The following is a 17511-nucleotide window of genomic DNA, read 5'->3' on the forward strand; positions in this document are numbered from 1 at the left end:
ACTAATTAAAAGGAATCTACCATTGACTCTCACAGTGGAGGGTTATGGATATGACTATTTTTTACCAAGATTTTGAAGTTGATTTCCCTCATTTGGACCCACTAAGGGTTATAGATCAACCCAATTTGGCTCTGGAGGACAAACTTTTTAATTAAGACCCAGCTGAATTCTCCTTGGCTTCCTAGCCTGGCCCAGCCAATATATTCCTATATATGTAAAGTACCTTTTCTGACCCTTCAAAATGTGTGCAATGAGCTGACCCAGATTGCACTCCCTGTTCCTCCTTCTAAATCAGCTGTAGGAACATGTGCAACACAATGTTGAGACATTTGGGCCGCATGTCAACAGAGTGTATCATAGTAGCATATCTACCGCCTCCCGAAAGCTCTTCCTGTCCCGGCTTTCGTATGTCATTTTTACAGTGCAAATCCATTCCCTGTGCCTTTTCCCCGTCTGTGTCAGTGAAGCATAAAAGCACACGCAGAGTGCACACTGTCAAATCTTCTTAGTGAGCGCACGTAAGCGTTCAAACCATGAGTCTGTCTTTTCCTGAGATAGGTGGATTTATTTGGCTTCGAGTTACTTGTCCTGACTGGAATGTTTGTATGTTTTTTTGTTTCCATGCTTTTCATGCTGAAATGCACACCTTGGTTTAATTTACTGATAGGGAAAGTTTCCCTGAGAGAAGTGTCAAAATATATATTTTTTTGCTTCTCTAACACAAGTGCTTTTGCATAAAAAAAGAGTGGCTAAACACTTTGGAGGAAAAAACTACAGCTGAATAAGCCAGAAGAAATCAATAATTATACCATTAGTGAAGTAAATGTGTTGGTCCATTTCCTTTTTTTTTTGTAGATTGGTCTACTGGTGCTCATTTTCTCTGCTTTCCATGTGAGCTGTGCCACATACTGTGCAGAGGGCCTCGGCAGGTAGTTAAAGAGCAGAGTGCTGTCATGTTTTAGTTTTCTTCTTCGTCTCCTTTATCTGCTCCATGTGTTCTCTCTCTCTCATTATTTCACACAAAGGAAATGTGGTCATGTATTACATTCACAACATGAAATAAAGTATGCAGTATTGATTAGTTTAGTGACAAAAGCTGCCAACTAAACAAAAGAACCAACAGTGTGTCTGAACATCCTACAATGTGATTCGCAATGTAGTAAGTTGATTTTTTTTGTGTTTTTCCCACTTGTTGATTGATTTTCATGCATCTCACCTCTGACCTCATTTACTAGAAGCTAGATGCATTTATTATTAAAGTAAAGTACTACAAGATATTTCCTCTTTCTTCTGCACCTTAATCTGGATTGTTCCCTGTTGTCTCAGGCGGTTTGTGATCCTCTAGCTTCATTACCATCAATTCTAACCAGTTTAGTCTCTGCTAAAGAAAAATATCCCCACCGCCTGATAATGCCTCCACCGTGTTATTTGCAGTGTGATTTTTTTACTCGACACATAGTTTTTTGAAAGAGGGTCAGTTAAATTTATTATGATCTCGTGTGGCCGTGGTGCCTTCTTTCACAGATATCACTTTTATGGCTTGCTTTTTGTTGAGTTTTTCGTAATAGCCTGATTTTTTTTTCCCCTTCCTCTTGTCATTGAAGTAGACTCTCCCTTACGACTAGCTGCAACTATTCTCTGTGGCCGTAATCCTCCAATGAACAGAGGCAATACAGTCTTCCCTTATTCGAGAATCCATGACGAGTCGATGTTCTATTTTAATCATTTTTTTCCTGTTTTATCAGTCCCATATTCAAGCATTAAACAAGAGGCTGACATAACAATCAGAGCAATCAGGAGCAGCTATCTTTAGAAGACGGTGTTTTCATGCAAAATTACTAAAAAAAAAAGTGGGTGTTTAAGAAAAACTAATTATCTATCTTTTACTTAGAATCCTGTAATTGCAGAAAATAAACAATGGGCTTTCCTGCTGTAGCCTTATTCTGCAAAAGAAGATATGAAGGAAAAGGGTTCAAAGGGTGTTTACAAAAAGTTTACAAAATGTGTTTTTTTTCTCATAACCTCTCTAAAGCTTAATAGGCTAATGAAAATTTTTTATTTTGAAAATGTGAAAGATACCACATATGTGGTAGCTTTAACCTGTGTGTAATGACCCTGTCACACCTTGACGATTTAGACCAGCGTAGGCCTGTGGTACGGAAAATCTGGCAAAAAGGCTGGCATCTGTTGGATAAGTTATGAGCATGCTGAAACACCCTGCAAACGTCGACATATGGCGAGTACCGCGACGAATTTTGAGCATGCTCAAAATTTCCCAACGTATGCCAGCATATGCTCATATGTGGGCCATAAGTTATAGGTAAGTTATCTGATCGTTGACATACGTTATGTGTAAGTTACTCATAAGTCGTGGTGTCTAGCTTATCCAAAACATATGAGTAACTTGTGCATAAATGATTTGTAACTTATCTAGAACTTTTCTCCAACGCATATCAACATATCAGACGTGTTCCAGACGACCGCTGAATGTGTTTGTAGCTTACAGCTACTGTGTAATGGCGTATTAGCAGCGTTTTGGTATAAAGGGGGGTTTCACAGGAGGAAACAGTCTGTATTCCTACAGACTGAATCCGCATCATAGGGTGAGCGAGAAGGTGAGTTGGATGGATCCTTCCTGCGTTCACGGCCACGAACAAACTTCCTAGAAGACATGATGCTGAATCTACTGTAACTGCAAACCTTCTTACTTTCTTTTTCTTATTTCTTTTTATTTCTTCTTTTTTTGACATGCAGCTAGGTTAATAATCAGATACATTTTTTTATGCAGGCTAGGCGCCTCCTGGCGCATTGCTGCCCCCCTCAGGGAACTGGCTTGTGATATTTCGCTGCTGTGCGTTATGCATAAGTTAGGCTGTCGTTTAACATACACTCTGGACTTGTTATGAATACGCTATGCATACGCCCAAAATTGATAAAATACATAAAAAGTTAAGTGTATGCCAGCATTTTAGTAGATTCTGGGACATCAGGCATACGCTGGATAAATCAACAAGGTGTGACAGGGTCCTAACCCTACAATCATAAACTTAGCTTGGTAAGAATTATTGATCATACACTTTGTTCCTGATAAGGTCCTGCTAAATCTCTAGTCAGCTTCTTTAAACTTAAATAACGCCTGTCCATTGGTATAAACTTGTTTTAGTTGGTCTTATCTCTCTTGAATATGGTGGTTTTAGTCACAATTAAGTTCCACTGCCTCAGTGGGATGCAGCAGTATCAAACTAAAGGATAAGAGCCACAAGGGTTAACTAGTGCTGTCTGCTGTTACCTTGTTATAGGGGCCATATACATAAGTCAAGCTTACAGCCATTTAATCATATATTTTAGTAATTATAAAATTTATGCTGAGTAATATTCACAAGAAACCAGTGAATTTACTCCGTAGCTAGTCAGTCATACGCAGTCTTTTGATGTCATGTTTTCAACCAACTCTGTGTGGATGGGACTAACTTAGCTAGCAATACTTAACATATTACCAAAAACATTAAAAAGCAAGTTGAGCCATAAGGAAACTCTGATTTGTTACCAATGGAAATTGGCCATTTGTTTTGTCTTAAGCAGAACCAGAGATAGGAAGCCATTTTCACAAAAGCAGGTAACAATGAATGCTGTTTGAGTACGAAGGAAAGGATGTTCACTCATCTCAGTGCATGAGATGTCATGCTTAACCCGTGACTCATGTTATACAAATACAAATTACATGGAAACTACTTTTGAAGTAAATAAATTGCAGCTACAACAAAGACTGTAGAGTGGTTTATAACTGGGTAAGGCAGAGAGGTGACTCTCAGAGAGCTTTCTGTGAAGTTTTTCTTTTATTTATTCCATAAGGAGGAAAGTGCAATAAGCAATGCGTATCCTGCATTGTTTCTTGTTGTTTTGGGGGTTTTTTAAGATCAAGATCTATTTAATTTTTTTAACTTTATCTGTTTTCTATTCTCCTGAGCTCCTATCATGGGTTAAGTACTATTTATTGAAAAGTTTATTGTGTTCTTCCCAGTCCATCACTCTTGCTTCCTTACAGTGTGTTCTGAAACTAGTTAACCTGGTTGGTTTAGCTTGCAATTCAGACATTTTACTTCTAAAGCGGATGTGTTTTACTTTGCTACTGTGTCTCTCTTCCTGTCAGACTTATGTCATTGCCATGCCAGCACAGTTTCAGTGAATCGTGTGTGGTCTGACTAGCTGCTCTATGAGCCAAAACCTCCTACAATCCAATTTTCCCTCCAAACAAACGCTAAATTGTGTCTGGTGTGTTCAAGTCTTTTCGGTGGATTAGTGTGTGAGGCGTCCTTCAAGGGCCAAAAAGGTAAATTTTGACCTTGATTGACCAGAGACCCTTAAACTAGTCTCCTCTGTCCTTTACACACATTGTGACAAAATTGAAAAGCAACTTCTTGTGGTTTTCTTTTGAAAATAGCTTTCTTTTTTCCAATCTTCCATAATGGCCATATTTGTTTTCCTCTTATATGTCCGTCGACCACGCTCTCCCTGTAGGATTAGTAATGTTTATACATAAGCTGCAACTCCCATCTGACCTCATTCACTGAAAGCTACAGGCAGTTTTTTTTTTCTTTGCTCCAAAAGTTATATCACTCGTCTCTGACCTCCTTCCTTCCTTTTCTCCTTTCACTGGATTATACCCCATTGTTTTTAGTCATTCTTTGCGGCCAAATTGTACCAACAGCATTGAAGGCATTTCATTGGAGAATAGCACCCCCCCCCCAGCAGCCACCTACCTACTCCATTAAATACGCACTCACTTGATGGGAGATTTGTAGCCAATATCCTGATTTGCATTACAGAAGGTAAGGAAGTGGTGTGGCTTGTTAAGGCGCCGGCATGCTATTGATCGGAGTCCACGCTGTGTGCTGAATGTAATAAGAGAAGGTTGGAGAGGAGTTGGAAACAAACAAGAAGCAGATCTCAGTGCAATTATTTGGATTCTGATACATTGAAAACAAAGCATCTATAATTTCAAAAGTAGTAGTTTAGTTCGATATGAAGTCTGTAAGAAATAATGGAGGGTGGGGTGTTTTCTTTGATGCACATTGCTGATCAAACAAATCGATAAAGTCCAGAATAAGAGAGCTGTGTCCTCTAACACTTCCATCCAACCCAAAGTCACAGCGCCTCGCCCCTGCATCACTTAGCCTGCTGAACTGAAGGCTGCCATTAAATATGAACCACGCATCACTCAGCCCTGTGCCGCGGTGTGCAGCCGCATGAAGGAGAAAAGAGCACAGCCCTCTGATTCACCTGCTCTGTACTGAAGCCATTCCCTGACGCTGCTCTCAGACAGGAGCTACAAGCAGGATCAGGTCGGGTGCACTTCTCTGAAATGCACATCCAAAAAAAATATAAATAAATTAAAAAAAGGAGGTGGGGAGGGCTCCAACACTGTGTTGGAATGCAAATTAAAATTTGGCTTCTTACTTTGTCTTATGTTGTAAGTAGATAAACAACCGCAGGCGCTGAATTGGTCACACGAGTAACAACAATAACAACACAAAATGGTGCATTTTTGCATCTTAGCAAAATCAGTGCCGCCAAGTTAATGTGTGCCTTGTTTTATATGGGAAAGCTGTACGCCGCCCTGGATTCACAGACCTTGAGTGCAGTGAAAATAGATTCTCGTCTTCTGCCTTAGGGCACCTAAACGTGTCTTTTCAGATTTGGTGATGGCTAGGTCTATGATCATTGAAGCGCTTCAAATTACATCAGGATGAAAAGGGAAAGGAGGTACATGAGAAATGGAAGAAAAAGAAAATGATATTCATTCTTCCCCCTTATCTACCCTTTACATCAGTGCGTGCAGATAGGGCTTAGAATAGGTAATGAGCTCAAGTCACACTCTGCCACTTCCTCTGTAGGTAAAGCCAAAAGTCACGTCTATCATCCATGGGGTGTGGCCTCTGTTAGAAAAGCAGTTTAATCCTTACACTACAAAAAGTTTTTTATATATTTATATATATATGGAATTAATCAAAAAGTGACATGTTAGTCTCTCTGTAATCTAACTTGTCCTGAGTTCAAGCCACGAGTTTGTGAAGAGGTCAATATATAATACAGATTTTTTTAAAACACCGGTCAATCACAGTCGCAAACTACGGAAGAGGATTAGGGCCACTGGAAGAAAATAAAACAATGTTTTCTCGAAATCTGAGATTAAAGTCAGAATTCTGACTTTTTTCCCCATATTAAACTCACATAAAATAAAAAATCGGTTAACTTTTTCTTTTTTTTTTCCAGTGTCCCTAATCCTTTTCCATAGGAAACATATGGTAGGACTTACAAAAAAAAAAAAAAAAAAAAGGCAGGTTGAAGAGAGGTCAGCAGGTCAAGTCTGTTTGAAAGGAATGGGGGCATTAGGTTTATACTGTCACAGCCATATGAACGCATCACAGGAAATCTAAGAGGCTATTAAATCGCTTGCTTTTATGGGTGTAATAATCCCTCTCCACTGCCAGGGAGTCCAGCCGAGCATCCAGATTAGGAGGGAGGGCTAACCAGGCGCATGCTGTCAGCTAATGCTGGGAAGCTCTCAGAGCCCAATGGGACTACAGACATCACTTCATGGTGCAGTTAAAGCAACTGTTTGCTCTGGAGCTTAACATGATGCGCAGTGACGTTTTCTAAGAGTTTTATCACATGTTTATGGTTGTGTTTGAAAAGAAAAAAATGTGATGACAGCACAGCCCTGGTGCAATGGTTTATCCTAAATCTGCAGTGATTTACTCAACAGAGATGGATAAACCTACCCCGTGCTATCTCTATTCATACACTTAGAAAAGGTTTTTTGAATATTTAGTTATTCTAATTTTTTTTTTACTTCTGTGGTTGTAATTTTTAGCTATCTAATTCTATTTTATGCATGAGTCTGAAAATTAATCTGTAAAAAGATTAATTGACAAAAGACTTTGTATTGAAAGCAATTTTTTTTTGGTAATTATTATTAATTGCAGACATTTGTTTGATAAAGCTCTCATAATAAAAGCCATTACTCTGCATTACATAACAGGGATTACATAAAGTGTTGTGTCCTTTTATGTTAATCAGAAGCTTCATACTTGGCACCGTTTTACATGCCGTTGCATAAATAGAGTTAAATTAATTGACTTAAATATTCAGAGACGGTTAATGGGACTCAAAACTAATTCTGAGATAAACTTTTAGTATTTAGAACAACAACTGATAAAAACAGCCTTGTGTTGAGGCAATAAAAGACATCTGACAGGAATCAAATTTGAGTAAAATTAGAGCTAAATGGAAGAGAGGAGTGAGACGTTTACAATAATGAGCTATTGCTTCCATTGTAACAGAGTATGAGAATATAGAGAGCCTTGCAGAGGTATTAAGTAATGTCTTCAGGATTGAAGGTGATAGATTAATGAATAGCACATGGTTTAACATTTTTTTACAAATAAAAATCAGAAAAGTTTTCTGTCTGTGTCCTGACTCAGTTCAATCCTTGCGAATTGATATAACTCAACATCTAAAGTCCAGCTGAAAGAGGAATATCTATGAACATCACTTTTTTTTATTTCTAGCTTCATATATTTAAATTGATTTTAGCCTTAACTTTAACTGTGTAAACTGCAAAAAACGATTTCCCCTTCATTTAAGCATGTACATGATTTGTAGAATTAGTATTTTTACTCTTAAAAGAAGATAATTAGATAATATGCGCATGAAATAAGGCAATGCAATTATTTTCACTTTTTTTAAATGTAAATTGTGTTGTTCCATTGGCAAAGTGTCTCACTTCTCTCCTCAAATCTTATTTTAAGAAATAAATATATATTTAGATTTAAATTTTTAGCAGTGTAATTCAATTTTTTTTTTTTTTTTTTTCAAATCTAAACCTATCTATTTTACCACAAAAAATATAGATTTTTTTTTTCCCAGCTGCACCCCAGTTCCAGGGTTTTCAGGTTGCTCTGAGTTTTGCTTCATCCCTCTTCCTATCTACTGTGATCACCTTCCCTGCTTCAGCAGAAGAGATTCATCCCCATAGCATAAGGCTGCCACCACCATGACTCAGAGTGGCGATGGCGGCTTCTTCATAATTTGCTTTTAATTATCACCAAACATAGCGGTCTGCAGGTGCGCAAAAATGAGGTTTGCTCCAAGCTCACCAGAGAACAGTTTTACAAGTGTAGTTTGTGCAAAACTGCAAAGTGGATATCAGATGCTTTACTGTTAGAATATTAAATGTAAGTGAATGCCCCACATTAACAGATGTTCATTTGTTAAAAATCAAAAAGCATTTATCTCTTCACTTCCATCCCTTTACTTTGCTGTAAAGTAGCAGACCCTGGTAAATTTGGTTAAGGATACTCTTGCAAATGATTTATATGAGCCTCTTTTATTTATTTATTTTTTTTTAAGACCTGCTCAGAAATAAATCAATTTAATAATGACTGCACAGCAGAAATCTCACATACAAACAGAAACGGGTAACCTTGAGGGTCTCAACTCAATAAGTAGCACAGCCCAAAATTCAGATGCAATCTCAAAGCCCAAAAGTTTAGCAGCTATTGAAAAAACGGTTCAAAGGAATGTACCCTGTTTACTATTGACATTGCAACAATTACCCAAGCATATGTGTGTGTAATTAGATAAGGCAGCCAGTTGTTCTCTAATGCGGCAAATCAAATTAACTAAAGATGCCACATTGATTTCTTTGTGTTGCCTAAATTATTCATCCTCACTTGCAGTGAAAACAGTCAGCGTGCCACCAAAGAGCTTTTCTAACTCCACTGCACCACTGCACCCTCACTGCCTGCACACAATGATTGTATTACCAGATATTCCCAAGTACTGTTTTTTTTCTTCTTTTTTAAAAAAAAGTCTGCTAATTTCCTAGAAGAAAAAGAGTTTACCATGTTTTGGTGACTACTATAATCCCATCAACGGGAGCAGCCCTGACCTCCATTACTGCTGTCGTATATATGCCAGAACGAGGGGGAGGAAAACGACACTGATGTAAGAATTCATGAGGCGCGCAGGCTGCAGACAACCTCATCTCAAGCTGCTCCATTGACATCCTGTTCCCTGGCATGTTGCGCTTAGGGAGATCAATATGACCTTACCTCCACCGCACGCTCCTTTGAAACTTAATTACTGATATTCAGCTACAAAGTCATCATAGTCTGGCTGTCAATATTCATTGGGGATCATTACGGCCCTAATAAAAGAGGTTATTTACGGGCTGCTCTGCTGACACCATCCCAGGTCCAGGAATCCAGCTCCAGCCATCTCAATTTGCTTTGCCTCTCCCTCTCTCCGTCTCCCAGAAGCACTGACCTGAAAAATAAAAATTGACAGCAGAGAAACTAACAGGAGAGAGGACACAGGGTGGATTCCTCTATCTTGTCTTTTAATTCTCTTAGCTGTGTTTGTAAGTTTTTCAACCTGCTCCAAAAAGAATAAAAAGTAACCATATCCCAAATTCCCTAACTAAATTTGAACTTTGTTTACCATCAACATTGCACTCAAACCCACTAAGGAATATTTCATAACATTTGAAGAAATGGCAGATTCTTGCTTTTCATTCCTCAAGCATTCATGTATTGTGTTTCACAAGGCCGCGCTCAGCTATGATTCACGCTTCTTCATAAAAAGTAATTTAGTTCACGACGAAAGCAATACACAGCGCTGCCGAGGTCCCTCTCCTGACATTGTATGCCAACAAAGAGCTGTGTGATTGTTGGAGATTGCTATATGTTAATTCATTCGATAAATCAATAGCTTCACTATAATTGAAGTCGTTTGCTGTTTGATGCAACATCTTTAAAAGTGAAAGGTGGAACAGTGAACCCTGTCGATCAAAAGATGAACTGCAACTTCCTCCAGAGCCATTCATGCACAAACGCACACATGCAAGATCATGACTGCACACTTCCCTTTATTGCTTTTATTAAAGTGGTCCACCTTACATCAGTGCACTGGATGCTAGTATCCACTGCCATGCCTTCCGTGAGCAATTAGCAGAGAAGCTCCACCAGCATTGGATTATCCACAACAAAATGCCTCCTGACGCGAGCCCTGAAGCCTGCTGACTTATTCATATGCATTTACTTTTAAAAGCCTCTGGCCCGCTTTTAAAGGCTAGGCTGCCTCAGAATTGAAATCAGATCAACATCTGGGAGGAAGGAGAGATGGGAGGTGAGACATGTAGGCATAATAGGTCTGCAAAGAGGTAGCTGAAAGGAGAGAGACAGGGGAGGGAGGGCTTCTGGATTAGATTTAAACTGCATTTAGCTTGAGATTAGAAAGTTCTCGCCTGGTTGCTAAACTTATTGCAGATTGCTGTGACACATGGTAGTCGTTATATAAATATATATATATATGTGCCAGTGTTGCTTTGACTGAATGTGACAGCATGATTATATCCGAGTCAAGTTTGATTTTACTTATTGCTTTTTCTCTTTCTCACCTCCAGAGACCCCAACAAACCAGTTCCCCAAGACACCAAATTCATCCACACCAAGGCTAACCGTTTTGAAGAGGTGGCCTGGTCCAAGTACAATCCCCAGGACCAGCTCTATCTGCATATAGGCCTGAAGCCACGTGTGCGCGACCACTACCGAGCCACCAAAGTGGCCTTCTGGAAACACTTAGTGCCCCACCTGTACAACATGAACGAATTTTTCCAATACACCTCTACAACCACCAAAGTGCCACCCCCAGAGACCACACAGAACAGCTTGTCCACCAAGAGACCCAACGGGAAAAACTGGCCCTTTAACACCAAACGCCCCCCCATATCGCCTGCCTACAACAGTGAGGATAAAGACTCTTGGAGTGATGATGAAGTGATTGACCCACCTGCGGTGGACAACCCCAGAGATTATTCCACGGAGCTCAGCGTCACCATCGCAGTGGGAGCCTCACTGTTGTTTCTCAATGTCCTGGCTTTCGCAGCCCTGTATTACCGCAAGGACAAGCGGCGGCAGGACTCTGGCCACGGGCAACCCAGCCCGCAGCGCCAGAACACCTCCAACGACATCGGTCACCATGCGCCAGAGGAGGAGATCATGTCCTTACAGATGAACCAGACCCACCATGAGTGCGAGGCAGGGAACAGCAACGAAGGGGCACTGCGTCTGGCCTCGTTACCTGACTACACCCTTACGCTGCGCCGATCCCCGGATGACATCCCCCTCATGACACCCAATACCATTACCATGATTCCCAACTCCCTGGTGGGCATGCCTAACCTCCACCCTTACAACACCTTCACAACTGGCTTCAACTCCACCGGCCTGCCGCACTCCCACTCTACCACCCGCGTATAGCTTTAAGGAGTATGGGACGGGGGCAGCTGGCGCAGGCGGGAGAGAAGGAAGTGGTGGCGGGTTGGCGGAGGAGGAGCGGGAAGATGAACAAATTGAAGAGAGGATTGTGTTTTATAAATATAACAAGCAGGGGGGAGGGCTGTGTTGGGGAGGGGCAGGGAAGGGCAAGAGTGGGATTAAAACATGCAGAGATTTAACAAGACTTTAACTATGAGGAGAGTTGCTGAGAGCTCTCTGTGGATGTCAAGTTGTGCAGAGCTGCCAAAATCAAACTGCTTTCCTTCTCCAGAAAGAGGGGGAGGTAGTCTTTCTGCAGTGTTTTTTTTTTTCTAAAATAATCATTTTAAAAGCCTTTTTAAGCAGACTGAGGATATATCAACACTTTTTTTTTGTTGAATTAAGAACAACAACAAAAAATTCAAAGAGAAGTGCTTTTTATTTCCCATTCCCTCCTCCTACGGGAGACATCTAGAAGGACGGCCTCCGCGTCAATATTTGCGAATATTTTTAATTGCTTCTTTGTTTTGTTTTTATGTTTCAATGCCTTACTGAGCTTTTTCTTTTCTGTCATTATTTCTACTCTCTGAGACAATTTAGAGTGTATTACAAAGCAGGACAAGACTCAGAAATAAGAGACTGAATCCAGGATGGGAATCTTGAGGATATGCAGATGTAGAGATTTTAAAACCCATTTTGGGCAACTCTTTTTTTGTTGTTGTTGTTATTTTGTTTACTTCTCTGGTGCATACCAACATAACAGCCACACAGAAAGCGTTATCTCTTTTTTTTTAAACTAGAAATGATTTGTGTGAGACTGTATTTGCCACGACAAGAGAAGGTGGAGATGAATACTACTTTACTGTGATTGTTTAATGAAAAAAGTGCATCTTTTACAGCCAATTTTATCTGTTGAATTATCTAATTTTATGGTCACTGGGTGTGCACGTGCACAAGCTGCTGTGTGGTGTGTTTGAAGTGCATGTGAAGATTATTTTGTATCTGCAGCTTGCAAGAGCGGTCATAAGGTTTGAGATAAAGAAAGAGAAACGATGTAAGAAACTAAGAAATGTAAGAGTTTGAGGGTGTGTGTTTGTGTATGCGTGTGTGTGAGTGAGTGTGTTCGTGCACCATTTTTGTTTTTCCTGTTCTTTTTTGTTTTGCATCTTACTGTAGGTGTGGGTGAGGGGGGAAGTGTAGGAAATGGGTACTTTCTCATGTGGCAGATTTTGGTTCAACACCAGTAGTGTTTTCTGCTGCGTCTCTGGGTGTCTGTCTTCGCCAAATAGCACTTTTGTTCTTTTGAAAGCTCTATATGTCTAATTTTTTTTTTTTTTTTGCTTAATGAATACAAAATAAGTATATTATTTTATGTCTTAAGAGAGAAAAAAATAGCTAAAGAATCTGAACTAACTGACATGATTCCATTGACTTTGTAAGAGTTCCTCTTCAACAGCAGACAGTGGCCTGTTTGCGCTGACTAAAACTACATCAGTGCACACTTGTATTTCTTTTAATATATATATAAATATGGGCATACATACATATATGTATAGGGCTTCTATGGAGATATCATTCCCATTTACAAAATGATTAAATCACTTTCCAGACTGAATTTCCCCAGCATAAAGACTTTCCATGTAGAGGTGTTGCTATTTGAAACATACCAAGCCCAAGAATATTCGAGGTGTCTTTGTAAGAGCTCTATATGTATATTTATGTATAAAATATTTAATATTTATTTATGTAAACCAGATGCATACATGCTGATTGTGCCATGTGCCAAATTAAAACTGTAAAAAATGGAGAACATAAAGTTTCACTAAACTTTTTCTTTTCCTGATCAAAGCTGCTTTCATTTTATGACTTATTATTTCCATTTTTAGTGATTTAAAGAATTATCCTCATAGCCAACTCCCACTCTACCCCCCTCCAGGACTTCCTCTTGTCTTCTTCCTTTCTGCTCCTCCCTTCCTCCTCTCCTCTTTTCTTTTGCTGAAACATTGAGAACAAAAAAGAAAAAAAGAGGCTAACAGCTTGGGGCCTATCTGCGTGCATGACTCCAGATTTTACTGTAATTCATGCAAAGTAGTGCTGCAGCAGTGGGAGATTGTAAAAAGATTGCCTTGATGCACTCACACGGCATCCTATTATATGTTAATCTCGTGGAGAAAACTAGAGTTATTGATTCTGCTAGCAAAACTGACAATTTTCATTTGCCGTCTCCCTGCAACCCCAATTCTCTAGGAATTGCAGTAATGTGACCCGACCAGCAATACTAGATCATCTTTGGAGATTTTGTACCATAGAACTCAACATACTTATGAAGTAGGTCATTACAGTTTCCCCTAGGTATTTGATGACTGGAAACGCAGCCAAGTAAGGGGTGCATGTCTGGTCAGCGCATCACTGATCACGTCGGCAAAAGAAAGAGAAAGAAAGAAAGACAGACAGACAGACAGACATTGGCAATATATATTTTTTTTTATGAAGCCCTCTTTTGTCAGATTATTTCCCTAAATCTCCATAAAGAAAAGAGTTTAATCATAGCAATCCTGCAAGACATTTAAACTACAAAGATCTTTGAAGTAAAATAAGCACTTTTCAACACATCACCATTCAACAATGTTTTTTTTTTTTTTTTTTTTTAACATATTGCAACCTCAACATATATTTACATTCTGGGTAAAGATGGTTTTAAAGAAGTGAAGTTAAAATAATTTTTTTATGCAGTGGCATGATGCCAAATTCTATTGTAGAATTAAAGAATCTATTGTAGAATAAGATATTTCTGGAAAACTTAGAGAAATCTAATGTCTAATATTTGTGCATTTGGGAAATTCATTATTATTTTTGTTTGATCACAGCAATTAGAAATGTTTAATCTGTAATCCAGGACTTACATCTTACCCGGGTGTTAATTCAGATGCAACAACGGCCGATTTATCTTAGCCGCTCTTTGGAATAGGAAAGACAAGACGCTGATGAAAATTTTCAGTCATCCAGGTCATAGTCATTCCGTAAAAGTTAAAAAAAATACACTTGGACTTGGTTTTCAAGATTTGAAGACGTTTCGCCACCTCTCCAGGAAGCTTTCTCAATTCAAATGTCTGGATCCGCAGTGAGTTTGAGTCTTATATAGACAAGGCCTTGTATTGCTTAGAAAGTGGGTCGTTTGGTTCCATTGTTAGCCTGTAATATCTGAAGCATGTCTATGATTCTGAAGGTCGTCGTTAAAGGGGGATTGTCGTTTAAGGGGGGGATTTTTTTTTACTTTTACGGAAAGACAAGACAATAATAATAATCCATTAATGCAAAAGCTGTACACTAAATTGTAGAAGTCAACAGAGTAGTAAGTAGAATTTTCTTAAAAACTGATATTGTTGAATTTTAACTAAGAGAAGATGTAAATGGAAGACTATCTAAAATCCGTACACGTACTTAGCTGTATATATAAAGAAAATTAACAATCCATTTGCTCTTTGAGAAGTACAACACTTTTTACATTTTCAGATCAGTGTTTGAAAATTTTTGGTTGGTTGATTACAGGTTTTGTTAAATTTCAGTTAACTTTTTTTTCTCTTGCAATTAAAAAAAAATTCAGGAATCAAATATCACCAGTTTTGGATTTTAAACCAAACATCACCGAGTATATTTCAGATAGTATTACCTTTAATTTTGTACTGACTTTTCCTTAACAGGTGGACAGAAACAAAGCTCCTAATATATGCTATGTTTCTATCAACGTGTTGTACGGATTTGTGAACCACTAACAAGCTGCCAAATATAATTCTAGTCATTACTGATTGATTATGTAATAGTTGTAGACAATCTGCTGATGAGAGTGACTAATTCTGAAAGCTCAGAAATTGCACAATCAGGGCACTGCGCATCGGGCCTCTTGTCAGCTTTTATTTACGTGCTCATTTCGATGAATGGCCGTTTTACAACAAAATAACAGAAAATAAAGCTGACTCTTTAGTTGTGGGACTGGATCAACTTTCCACTTACTAAAGCATATACAGAAACATCACCCTTCAAAAGTTTTCAAACTACTGTTTTGTCTTTGGTGCATTGATAGAGAGACATAAAGTGTTAGATAATGTTACATTATATGAAAAGGATTGCCATTTTTTTTTTTACAAGCAAAATCCATCCATCTTCTCCAGCTTATCCATCAGACTGTCCCCAACAGTCTAAGGGTGGAAGTGGGGTTAGATCCTGCACAGGTCCCCACTCCATCGCAGGGTAGAGACATAAAACCCAGCACTCACAGATTTACATCTAGGTGAATTAAGAGATGCCGATTCACCTAAATTCATGTTTTTGAATTGTGGTAGGAAGCCAGAGAACCCATGCATGCATAGGGGAGGACGTACAAGCTCCATGCAGACAAACCCTAGATCAGGAATCAAACCCAGGATCTTCTTGCTGCAAGGCATCAGTGCTACAAACTGCTCCATCATGCAGCCCCATCTAAGAAATTCGGCATGTATTTGTAGAAAGGCAAGTCAAGTCAAAACCTTTTTTAAACCACCTTTCTTTGTAATTGCAGCTAAGTCTTTTCCACAACAGCTCTGACGTTAATCCTTTCAAATGTATCTAGAACATTTCCACACTTCACCTTTCTAGTATTTTCACCAGTTTTAAAGTAGACTTTTTTTCTAAGACATACCTGCTGCTCCTTGTCCTTTTTTTTTTACTTACCTTTAAAAGTATAATATATATAACTAATGTTTAAACTAATTTAACTTTAGTTCTAGGATTAGGATTATGTTTTTTGTTTCCACATAATCTGAGCAGCTACATTCTCACAGCTGCAGAAAAGCACCTCTAGAGCATGTTACCCCAGTATTTAATTTCTGCTACATGCAAAAACATTCACTCTTGATTACTGTTTACTGCTTTGTTTTTACCTGCAAATTGTTTTGAAATTCCTGCTCTCATTTCCATCATGATTATTCACTACTTTGTGCCGTTCTAAAATATGAAATCTTAGTAAAATAACCAATTTTTAAGACTGTCGTTTAACAACATGTTTAAAAGGACTATGAATACTTTTTCCACACAGATTTAAAAAGAAGATATTAGAGTGACCTTTAAAATAAAATAAATAGAATAGAAGACTGCCTTGTTTTTGCCATGTTTCCCATCCGGTTTTAAAGAGGGGCAGATGGTGCAGAGTACTGGCAGGGTTACACACAGTGGCCTCTAGGGCAACATTTTGGATACATTTCCCTGAGAAGAAACACATAATTACAAACCAAATCACAGAGGAAACTACAGCAAAATAATGGCAAACTCGTCCCTAAATGAGACCTGAATGTTTGACTAAATCGGCCCAAACATGGGGTGACAGGAACCACCAGCAGGAGAAAACAACGAGCAGGACTCATTTCAGTAGAGTCAAAATTTGTTTGCAATCCAGTGAGTGTGCGTCCTCAAAGTGACATCATTCACCGACAACCTCAGAATACCCCGATGGGGATGGTGACTGCCTCAACTGCGCAGAAGACAAACGCATTCTGGGAAATGGATGTGCCAAATTACACAGTGACACCCGCTGGGAGAAAGCTGCAGGTGTGGCTGTGGGTTTCTCGGTGCGGGTATGTGTGAAGTTATTGAGAATTTTATTTTCACTCCACAGAGCGTGTTGTTAAGTATATTTCCTCTCACCTTTTCTCTCGCCCACCTTCATCACTCTCCTTCTGTGTCTCGTTCGGCTTAATTTTCTTTTTTTTATTTAAATCTCCCCTAAAGGAAATTAAGCCTGAGGAGCTCTGTTTCTGTCTGAGACAAAAAGGAGTTGGCAAAACCCTTAAATTTATTCATTCTTAGTTCCATTAATGTGAATTTCTTACTAATTTATTTTCATTATCAACTGTTGGTCTATTTCTCAGTGGACACAAAGGTTAATATACAAAAACAAAGAAAAATCTAATCACTGAAGGATAGCTTTCTTGTTTAATTCTTGCCTGCTAGTGAGAATATATATCTGAGTTCAACCTTAAAGCTAAACATAGTTCTCATTTAGGCATTAGTCAATAATACTTCTATTCATAGCTATGTTTTCAGCATATATATTGCATCAAGAGGAAATCAAGAGTCGGAAGCGAATCACCTGCGTTGGAGCCCAGTTTGTTTATAGAAAAACTCTGAAAGCAGCATGGATGAAGCCAAGGGGCAGGTA

The 17511-nt window shown here is 38.9% G+C and overlaps 1 protein-coding gene across 1 annotated transcript in view; it reads left to right on the plus strand.

Annotated features, from left to right (window-relative positions):
* The window catches only part of nlgn3 (neuroligin 3), a 268431-nt gene extending 255308 nt beyond the window's left edge, over positions 1–13123 (plus strand). Inside the window, exon 8 of the mRNA XM_015381581.1 lies at positions 10469–13123. Coding sequence (XP_015237067.1) covers positions 10469–11324 — 856 coding nt within the window. The 3' untranslated portion in view covers positions 11325–13123. The remainder of the gene's footprint in view (positions 1–10468) is intronic.
* Positions 13124–17511: the final 4388 nt, after the last annotated feature.

This window comes from Cyprinodon variegatus, unplaced genomic scaffold, assembly GCF_000732505.1.
Source record: "Cyprinodon variegatus isolate N-32 unplaced genomic scaffold, C_variegatus-1.0 Scaffold236, whole genome shotgun sequence".
In the NCBI taxonomy this organism is placed as follows: domain Eukaryota; kingdom Metazoa; phylum Chordata; class Actinopteri; order Cyprinodontiformes; family Cyprinodontidae; genus Cyprinodon; species Cyprinodon variegatus.